Consider the following 11390-nt stretch of genomic DNA (forward strand, 5'->3'; position numbering starts at 1 on the left):
TCTGTAAAAATATTCAATAACAACATTGGAAAACAGTGACTTATTATAGGATCAGTTGCACTGATGAAAACTGTGATGTGAAAAACTGTCTTCTGATTTAGAAGGGAAGTAATATACATGTCCTGCTTTATGCTCTGGAAGGGTACATATATCACTCATTTTCACCATATTTTAGTTGTACAAACGTACAGTGGGACTGCTCATGCCATGTGAGATTAATAGATGGGGAATTTACATAATTGATCATTGGACTGTGCATGGCTTGGTAATGTGGGGATTTTCTATGCTGCCCTCGTCATGGACCCACCGTTATCTGGTGAGGTTCAGACTCTCCAGACCTCTGCAAGGGTGAGGGGCTGGTTAGGGTGGTCTGCCCACGTAGATGGATGGATCTGGATGGTTTCCTGAGATATCTTAGGTATTTTCATGGTTGATGCTCCTGCCGCAGCCCTGGTCAGTCTGGAATACAGAGATGACCAGGGTGGTGGATATCCTGCAGAGCCCAGGATGCTCCTTGGTTTATAGAAGAGTGATGCAGCAGTTGGGCAGATGGGTTTGGAACACAACTGGAAGAACTGAGCTCCCGGCCTCCCGGCAAGGCTGCTGGAGGCTGCTTTGCCGCCCCGGAGGAAGCCCGGGGCAGCAACAGAAGCATGACGCCATGCGTCGTGACATGGGCATTGCAAAAGGCAGGGCTCCGTTCCTGCCCAAGACAGTTGCTCCGCATGCTCAAACTCAAAGTGAATGTGACCAAGCACAGGTGAGAGCCCATTACTGGGCCTGCTCTGTTGTGGCGATGGTGGCAAAGTGAGCTGACTTTACCACCACCATTGCAGCCATGAAATGCTGTCCAGCAGAGCTTTTCTGGGTTGTGAAGGGGCTCTTACCCCAGGCTTCTGAAAACATACAGGCTACCAGGAAGGAGCTGCGGTGGCTCAAGTGGTTAGCAGGCTGTGGAAGGTCGGTAGTTCAGCAGTTCGAGACCCAAGTGTGCCGCATGATGGAGTGAGCTCCCGTCTCTCGTTCCAGCTCCTGCCAACCTAGCAGTTCGAAAGCAAGAATTGCAAGTAGATAAATAGGTACCACTTCGGTGGGAAGATAACAGCGTTCTGTGTGCCTTGGTGTTTAGTCATGCCGGCCACATGACCACGGAAATGTCTTCGGACAGCGCTGGCTCTTCGGCTTTGAAACGGAGATGAGTACTGCAACCCTAGAGTCGGATTCGACTGGCTTTCGAGCAAGGGAACCTTTACCGTTACTTACCGGGAAGTAGCTTTTGCTATGCATTTTCAGATAAAATTGTGTTGCATTTGCTGTGACAGTTTCCACATTTGGTGCAGTTCAGTCTCATGATGCCATTGGAGTGCAGTCTGTTCCTAGCTGTTCCTTTCAGTTGGTGAGGCCTGATGAAGTGAACAAGCTGCTCAGAAGGGTGCAGTCTACCACATTTAGACTCAACCTTTGTTCTTCATGGCTATTGGTATTGAGCCGTCTGGGTTGTTCGAATGGGTCTGGGAGGTAATAAACACCTCTCTGTGGAAGGATAGCTGCCTTGAAAGAAACAGTTGTGCAATCCCTCCTGAAGAAGGCATCCCTGGACCCTACTGACTTGAACAGCTACTTCCCGGTAGCCATCATTCCATTTTGGGGCATGATGCTTGAGGGGGTGGTAGTCTTGGAGGAGATGGATTATGTAGACCTACTTTAGTATGGATTCAGACCTGGATTTGGGATGGAGGCAGCCTTGGTTACCCTGAAGGATCCTCTTTGCTGGAAGAGTAACAGGGTACAGTTGGATCCTGGCCGCAGTTGGAGGCCCAGCTCTTCTCTGTTGCATGTAGTGTCTTTAATCAGCTTCGGCTGAAATGCCAGCTAAGGGCATTCATCAAAACCCACAGCGATCCTTGACCTGATTATATCCAGGTTAGATTATTGTAATGTGCTTTATGTGGGGCTGCCTTTGAAAACAGCATCTGGGCTGTTGTCAGGGGCAGGATACAGAGATCACATCATCCCAGTGCTGGCTCAAGTCTGGGGTGCTTGAAAGATGGCCTCTCCGTATTATCTGGCCCACCAGTTAAGATCTAGGGTTGCCAACCTCCAGGTGGTGGCTGGAGATCTCCTGGGATCACAGCTGATCTCTAGGCAACAGAGATCCGTTCATCTAGAGAAAGTGGCCACTTTGGAAGGTGGACTGTATGACACCATACCCATTGAAGTCTCCCCACTTCCCAAATCCAGCCCTCCTCAGGTTCTACCCCCCAAAATTTCCAGGTACTTCCCAATCCGGAGCTGGCAATCCTACAGTGTGCCCCCACCTTCAGAGGTGAGGTGGGTGGCAGCCAGAGGCAGGGCTCACTTCTCCTTACTTCTTCTCCTGGTGCCTACATTGCTCTCTTTCAGGTGCCAGGCCAATATGTTTCTGTTCACCCAGGCTTTAGATTGAGGGGTTGATCTTTTAGCTTTTTTGGGGGGGGGGATAATCTGGAAAGTGTTATTTCAGGCTGTCAGTCATTTGTTTATATGTTTGGTGTTTTTATGCTGGGTTGAGGTGTCTTTGTTTTTACTGCTGGGTTTTAATTAATATCTTTTAATATTTTGTTTTTATTATTTTTATTTTGTGATCTTTATCAGGCAGGTTCCTAGAGAGGCAGCATAATTTTTTATATATATAAAATTAAAAAGGTGATCTGTGAATGGCTCAGCTGGCAACCAGTGTTCCCTCTAAGCTGAGTTAGAGTGAGCTAGCTCACAGTTTTTTAGCCTCCGGCTCACACATTTTTGTCTTTGCTCAGGAAGGATGGCTCCAGAGCAAATTAATTAATGCAGGAGCCAAATGGCTTCCTCACAACTTTAATGCCAGTAGCTCACAAAGTAGAATTTTTGCTCACGAGACTCCACAGCTTAGAGGGAACATTGCGTGTGGTATGGTGGTTGGAGCAGTGGTACTCCAGGGTTGTCAGACATGGCCTGGCAACCAGTAGGAATCCTGGGAGGGCGGGCCCACGGGGTGGGTGCTGGCAGGCTCATGAATAACCACATTCACAATTACCATCAACCAAAAGAGCCACATTTACATCCATCCCTGGCATGAGGTCTGCATCTCATTGAGGCTTGGAGATTACCTGCTCCCAGAGGTCATTTCCTGTGGGAGCGCACAGGAGCGGAACTCCGGGAGTAAGGAGCCCAGGGGGCAGGCACATGCAACAAGCCCCGCTAATGCTCCCAGCAGCCCTCAGTTTGGCCACAAGGAGCAAGAAGCAGCCAGGTAAGTTGCAGAGCCCCCCCCCAACCCGCCTTCCGGTACAAGCTCTCCCTCCTCTGTGAGGGCAGATCTGGCTTTCCCCTCCCCCCCCATAGCTAGCAATCCAAAAAAGTCCAGTGGCACCTTTAAGACCAAGTTTTATTCAGGTACAAGTTCTCCCTCCTATGTGAGGGCAGATCTGTACGTTCCCCCCCCCCCCAATAGCTAGCAATCCAAAACAGTCCAGTGGAGCCTGAGCGGTAGGAAGTGTTGCCTTCTGACACACTTCCAGTGATGTCATGGGGTGTGGCATATGCAAATAAGTTATGCTAATAAATTATGCTAATGAGCTCCTGCACCTCTTTTTCTACGAAATGACCCCTGCCTGTTCCTATGGCAGATGCCGTTTCAAAGTTGGAACCAACCACCGATCACAAGCTCCACCGGGCAAAGGCCTTGCTCATTTACCTGAAACATGGGGGAAATGCCACATTGAGGAATGGTTCTCAGGAGAGTCACTGGTGGCATGACAAAGACCAATATGTTGCTCCTGAACTACTGCATGAGTATCACTGGGTTAGAGTATCGGAAAAGGATCTGGGAAACCCAGGTTCAGATCTTCACTCTGCTGTATGCTGGGTGGCCTTGGGTCAGTCATGCACTCTGATTCTAACTTGCTTCACAGGATGGTTGTTGTGAGGATAAAATGGAGGGGGAGAAGGAAGAACTCCTTTCCACTGGGGAGACAATGTATTTATTTACATTATTTATAGTATGCCTTTCTCACTTGGTTGGACTCAAGGTGGATTACACAGAGCTGAGTCAATACAATCGGCAGATGAGACATTCAGTAAACAGTGCAATAGGACTAGGGCTGTAGAACCAGCCAAAAGTCTAAAAACAGAACTGAAGCAAAGCATAAATATCAACGTGGCACATTAAATGATGCAAAATTCCATTGTAGGATCCTAGTTTCAACAAGCTATACACAGTATCGACTGCAGGCCCTAATAATTTATCCAAGTAACCCTGTGAATAATTTAGTACAGTGCATGTTTATTGCCTATGTAGAAAAGCCCTCTTGAATAATTCAGTTTTGCATAGTTTGCAAAAAGCCAGGAAAGTGGGAGCCTTCCTGAACTCCTCAGGCAGGCTGTTCAACAAGGTGGGGGCCACAAGAGAGAAAAGCAGCGTTTAAATATCCAAATAAATAAAGTAGTGCTATACTGGCACTCATGGGAAATGCATAAAATGTGGAGTCAAAATAGGGTTCCCAAGTCCGAGTGGCGCTGGAGAAGGGGACTCCAGTGCTGCTCTGGGAGTGCGCGCGTGCGTGCCGCAACCACATCACCCGGAAGTGACGCGACCACGCCGGGCATGCAGGGGCGGGGCCACGACCATCCGAGGTAAAACCATAGAGTTTTCCCTCGGATGACCGTGGCCCCAAGCTCCTTAGTTACAATAGAACATAGGAACAATTAAAGTATGGAAAATAACAAAAGCATCAAATATGGGGAATAACTTTACAGGTAGGCGGTTAATACTTATCTGAGGTCCACTGAGAAGAAATCTCCTCTTAGGGAAGAAGGGCACCTAACGTATCAAAACTGGTGAACTTTGAACACACAAAGGCTGGTCCAGCCAAGCCACGTGCGCATTCCCTGGTCGCGACTCCGGGGAACTTAGAGAGTCACCTGAAGCACCTTAGTGCGCACTAAGGGGAAGAAGCAGAGGCTTGAGGGAGAGAGAGAGAGCGAGACAAAGCCGCGTTTCTCTTTTTAACAGCTCTGTTCTGGGCATGGCCTTACCTGCCATAAACCCTGGGGTCCGTCCTCTATTCTAAGGCTATAGGTCCACTAAGGGGTGACGTCCTAATGAGGGGCAGTGGGCAATATGAGGATATTCTATCCCTACATCAAAGCGGGGGCCATGTGGTGAAGAGTGAACCTCCGTTTCCATTGGCAACCTTTGGAGTAGAGATGAGCCTGGTCCTCAGAGCAATAAACAGTATTGTCTTTTGATGCCCAAACCAGATAGCAAAGAGGGAGTTGGTGCTTTCCCACAATCCATCATTGGTGGTCGCGCCTGTTGCTTGTCCAAATGTCTCCTTGTGCATACCGGAGGTGACCTCCTCTGACCAGAGGCCCCCCCGAGGAATTCCAGGGACGCATGTGCTCTGGGGCAGGCATCCCAGCAATGCCCATCCGTGGGCAGCATGAGGTGAAAGGCCAGCCATTCAGGCACATACCAGCAAACACACATAGCAGTGAACCCTGAGTTCCCAGAGGCACAGATACATAGACATTTGATCAATACTTCATAAGCACAATACAGACAAAATGCAAATACAAGCACACATGGTAACACGATCCACTGGTGGCGGGGAACTGGCCTCTGGGGTGGGGGTTTCCCCGCCCCCCGGGGGGACTTGGCAAGCCTAAGTCAAAATGCCATCCCTGGCAAGACATTCTCCAAACATGCAATTGGTGTACGTCTACAATTGTTTGGAGGCAAGCACCACTCCCCTTCATGTTCCATAAGGGGATAATAATTAGGGTAGCAGTCTTATGTTAATCGTTCGCTTATATTAATTGATTAAGAACTTTTTGATCGACTAAAATGCCCTGATTAAGAAGGCAACAAATTAAAAAGTTTTTCACAGCTAATTATTTCAAATACCAATTTTTATAATAGCTGCAGGTGGCAGGAACCATCTTATAAGAGGTACTGCTTTTCTTTCTTACAAAGGAAAAGAACACTTTTCCTAAGATGGTGTCACCTGGGGCACCTATGAGCATTATCTAAAAACAAAAGAAGAATGCTTTTGACCTTCAGAATTACTTATATTCATACAGAAATGTATTAGGGTTCCCAGCCTCAGGTGGGGCCTGGAAATCTTCTGGAATTACAACTGATTTCCAAAGTACAGAGATCAGTTCTCCTTAGGGTTGCCAGGTCCCTCCTTGCAACTGGTGGGGGATGGGGGGCTTACCAGGAGAAAGAGGAAGGCCCAGGCCACATCACCGGTGTCATACAGGAAGTGATGTCATCTTGCCAGCAACACCTGGGTGATGCTCTGGTATTTGGGCAAAAACTCTAAGGTAAAAACAGCTTCTACCATAGAGGTTTTGCCCAAATACCAGAGCATCACCCTGGTGTTGCTGGTGAGATGACATCACTTCCTGTATGACACCGGTGATGTAGCCTGGGCCTTCCTCTTTCTCCTGGTAAGTCATCCCACCAGGCAGCTGATCGGCAGCTGGGGGCAGGGTCTGGCAGTGGGGGGCCACTGGAGAAAACAGCTGCTTTGGAGGGTAAACTCTATGGCATTATACTCCACTCTGGTCCCTGTCCCCTCTGTTCGCTCCATTCCCATGTCTTCAGGAAATTCCCAATGTATAGCTAGCAACCTAAAATATATACAGCTCTAAATGACTGACTGACTGATTGATTAAAATTCACATGATTAAGATGAAGGCTACAGTCCTTTCCATACTTACCTGGGGCTAAAGCCCACTGAATGAAACAGGAATGATTTCTGAGTAAACTTGTATGGGATTGCATTGTAAACCTGCCATTTTATGCATACTTATGTAAAAGTGAACCCTCTGAACACGAGTCTTCTGATAAATGCTAATAAGATTGGATTGCATGATTTATGTAATAGAGTGACAACCCTAATACCAATATCGCTTTGAGTAAGAATGATTGAGGGAACGTATAGGAAGTGCTTTGATCATTCAGAAACATTCATATTATTATTATTGTTAAGCCTTCATTTCATTAAATATTAATTGACTGCTGTTTCTATTTCAATCAATATTAAAAGTCTATTTGAACTTAACAGGAGTAAGACTGGACTTTGAACCTTCCATCTGGAGGAAAATCCTAGATAATGGATTCTAAGAATCCTGAAAATGTCAACATTGTGCAACTCTGGCAGCTTTTCTAGGGTCTGGCTCCTTTGTGAAACATTTCTAATCATTCTATAATCTGATTTCAGCATTAATGAAGATGACCAGTGAGATAAATGGCTCCTTTGTGAAACATTTCTAACCATTCTATAATCTGATTTCAGCATTAATGATGAAATGTGAAATTAAGCGAGGGGTCACAATAAACGTTTTGAGTAACAATCCTCTGTTTCTAACCAGGAAAGGATTTGACAACATGAAGCCAGTTATTGTAGTTCATGGAGGAGCTGGTTCCATCTTTAAAGAACGGGAAGAAGGAAGCCGCTCTGGTGTAAGGAAAGCAGCCCTGAAAGGTTACAGTATCCTTAAACGAGGAGGGAATGCATTAGATGCAGTTGAAGAAGCTGTAGCAGTAATGGAAGATGATCCCCATTTTAATGCAGGTAATAACTATGTGCTTTCCATTTCAAGAGAGTGAAATTGCAATCACACCATTTATATTTAGAGAGAGCGAGCAGCCAGCTTTGTTGCACTGGCCCTGCTCCTCTGTCTTGTAATAGCAGCCAAACATGCAGAGGTCTAGCAAATGAAACTTTGCTCCCATCACTTTATTTTTCATGCTGCAAAGAGCTTCGCCATCTAACTTTCTGCAAGCCTGGCTGCTGTTAAGGCACAGAAATCAGATTGATTAAAAAAGCTGGCAGCTCTAAGAAGAGTACTGTAGGCAATTTACACACAGACAAGTTCATCCACACAAGTCCTGTTATAAGTGAGCTGTGAAAAAAAGGCTCAGTGCCATATGGGTATATTCTAGGCAGCTATGAATACTAGCCAGATTTGAGAAGTGCTTGTCATAACTGGCAATAACTATGGCAACTTATACATTCTATCCAGGCTTACCCCAGGAAAAAACCCACCAAGTTTATTCTCCTGCATCTGGTGTAAAAGAACTGTGCCTTCCCAGTTGAAAATATACTTTCTCGCCTTTTGAGTTTCAACTCTGTATGCATGGAGTTTGGTAAAGACCAGTGTTTCCTCTAAGCGGAGTTATTGTGAGTTAGCTCACAGTTTTTTAACCTCCAACTCACAGATTTTGGTCTTAGCTCATGGAGGATGGCTCCAGAGCAAACTAATTTATGCAGTAGCCAAATTGCTTGCTCACAACTTTATTGTCAGTAGCTCACAAAGAATTTTTGCTCACAAGACTCCACAGCTTAGAGGGAGCATCGGTAAAGACTAGGAAACATTTTAAAGTTATTAACTCTAACATGATCAAACAGAGCATCCATGCACAGCATTCTTGCAGGAGACCTCTCTTGTGTTCTAAGGTGAGTCTTTACGAATATCTTTTTGAAAGAACAGCAGAAAATTGACTCCCTCTATACTGATAGGGGTCTGTGTCAAGTACTGGCTGTATTTCCTTCCTTCTACACTGGTACAATGCCACTGGCCTGAATTAGGCAACAGCCTGTTTAACTAAAACAAAGCTTTATGCCAAGGATTCTCAAATTATGCCAGAGGAAGCCGTATTTCTCTAGGAATGAAATCTGTCTTTGATATCCCTTTGTGTTTTTTTAATAAATTTTTTAATTGCTTTTATACTACACACTACATAGAAACAGGGGGTGGGTAAACACTAACAGACTACAGGTGATAGGACAGCATTACTAAAAGAAAGGCTAACAGGCGTTATATATATTGCTGGTAATAAACGCTTATTCAAGTTTCTCATATTAAGTCATACATGAGTAAAGCTTCTTTTCAGCTTATAACAGTAAGTAAAAGCTTAAAATATAAGTATTTGCTCTGAGCAAGTAAGCAAGATAATTATCTCTTCAAGTGTTTATGTCTCAGTTACATTCTCTTCTTGTTCTTCCCTTCTTTTTATCTTCATCAAAGTCAGTTTTGCCTTTGGGTAATTTGGGTGCAGCTTCTCCCAATTCTGATGAGGAATCTTCTTCAGATTGCCATTATGTTCTCAGCTGCTAAGACTTTGATTGCATCCAGCTGGAAGGATTCCGAACCTATATCCACCAAAAGGTGGTTTACGAAACTATGGGACTTCTTAACAATGGACAAAATAACAGATACTATACAAAGAACTGAAGAAAGAGAACTTACCACGAATTTATTAACTAAATGGCTTCCTTTTTTGGATTATGTTCATGATGAGAGTTCACCACTTCGAAGTAAAATGCCTACAAAGTATAAGGAAATACTTATTTGTTTGTAAAACCTATTTGATATTTCTAAAAATATATATCTATATCTATATATTCAGAGGAACAACCACCTAGTTCATAATTTAATGTTGTTAGTTATAGTTCTGTTGTGTTGTTTGAATGTGTTATATAAAATAAAATAAATATATATATTTTTTAAAAGTGTGCTTCAAATTCAAAATTTTAAAAATCACTTGAGACAAGCTCATTAACACAAACTTAATTAATCACAGACTTTACCACTGCAATATCATCATCATTGTTTGTTCTGTACCTGTCCCCTGGTTATTCCTTCAGTTTCTCAAGGGAACTAGTCTCCAGTGACTCAATAACAAATGCATCATCTTCAAAAGCAGCTGTTCTTGCAGCAAGGTAGTGAATACTTCCTTACATGCTTCCTAGGTAAGTTGTGACAGGGATCATTAGAAGATAAATAGATTTCAGAACAATGTTCTTGTTATTTCATTGCCTGCAATAATGGTCCAATTGGTCAATAATTTATTTGCAAGGCAACCATGCATAATGTTCTACCAACAGATGTTCTTCAGAGCAAGGTGCTTTGAACCAGGAAAACAAAGAGAAACCACATTTATAACTGTGGTATTAGTATGGCTCAATATGATATACTCCAGGTTTAATTTTATCAGGGCTCACCTCTGGAACTCTCTGGTTCGGGATGACTTATCTCAAAGAGATGAAGGGGCAGCTGTTACTTTTCTACAAGGAAATGGATTAGAATTGTCCACTGAGACTGTGGCTAATGATGAATACCTGGCAAGGTCTCAAGGCAGCAAGAGGAAGGTTGTGGCCTTAACATCCATGGGAAATATAGACAAATGCTAGAAGTGTCCGAGGTAAAATCAGGGACTTGAAATGCTTGGTGTTGGGGGGAAAATAGACATTGTGACTATTTCAAAAACTTGGTGGAATGAGGAAAATCAGTGGGATACGGTGATTCCTTGTTATAAATTATATCGGAAGGATAGGAGGGAGGGTTGGAGGTGGGGTGGCTCTGTATGTCAGAGACGGTATACAGTCCAGTAAGATCGAGAGGGTAAGAGAATTGGGTTCGCTTCTGGAAATGCTATGGGTTGAAATAGTGGGCCCAAAAGGAAGCTTAACACTGGGAGTTTGGTATCATCCATCAGATCAAAAGATAGAGGATTATAAAATGATGAATGAATTAAAGATTGAGGCTAGATGAAATAACTGTGTCGTAATAGGTGATTCTAACTATCCACACATTGATTGGGTCAATATGTGTTCTAGTCAGGAAAAAGAAATTGAGTTTCTAGACACTCTCAGTGACTGTGCTATGGAGCAGATGGTCACAGAACCTACCAGGGGAGAGGCAATCCTGGATTTGGTCCTAAGTAACGCCCAAGACCTGGTGAGAGATGTAGAAGCAATTGCACTGCTTGGGAACAGTGACAATATTGAGTCCAACATTTGTATAAATAGGGAGTTGCCCCAAAAGACTGACACAACCACTTTTAACTTTAAAAGGGGTAACTTCTCTGATATGAGGGGACATGTGAGGAAGAAACTGAAAGGAAAAGTAGAAAGGGTCAAAACCATTGGGGAAGCTTGGAGACTATTTAAAACTACAATCCTAGCACCTCAGAAAAAATATATACCGCAGGTTAGGAAAGGTACAAATAGGTATAGAAAAATGCCTGCATGGTTAACTAACGAAGTAATGGAAGCTGTAAAAGGTAAGAAGGATTCCTTTAAGTGGTGGAAAGCTAGTCTCAGTGAAGCTGATAAAAAGGAACACAGGCTTTGGCAAATAAAATGGAAGTCTGTGATCAGGCAGGCAAAAAGGGAATATGAGGAGATTCACACAGAGGATTTTCCATGGGAGAGCAACAATTGCATGGCGGATTATCTGGGTACGATCACACCGCAACATCTGGGAAGTGGAGTGCACCCGTGGCGTACCACCAAAAATGCACGATTAAAAACTACCTGCTTGAATGTACAAGCAACCAGTTTGCCACGGCCTGCCTC

General features: G+C 44.2%; 1 protein-coding gene across 1 annotated transcript in view; it reads left to right on the forward strand.

The window, feature by feature from the left end:
* Positions 1-11390, forward strand: part of ASRGL1 (asparaginase like 1) — a 60472-nt gene that overhangs the window by 1760 nt on the left and 47322 nt on the right. The window contains exon 2 of the mRNA XM_015420897.1: positions 7399-7601. Coding sequence (XP_015276383.1) covers positions 7415-7601 — 187 coding nt within the window. The 5' untranslated portion in view covers positions 7399-7414. The remainder of the gene's footprint in view (positions 1-7398; positions 7602-11390) is intronic.

The sequence above is a fragment of the Gekko japonicus genome, unplaced genomic scaffold, assembly GCF_001447785.1.
Source record: "Gekko japonicus isolate JY-2015 unplaced genomic scaffold, Gekko_japonicus_V1.1 scaffold2571, whole genome shotgun sequence".
NCBI lineage: Eukaryota > Metazoa > Chordata > Lepidosauria > Squamata > Gekkonidae > Gekko > Gekko japonicus.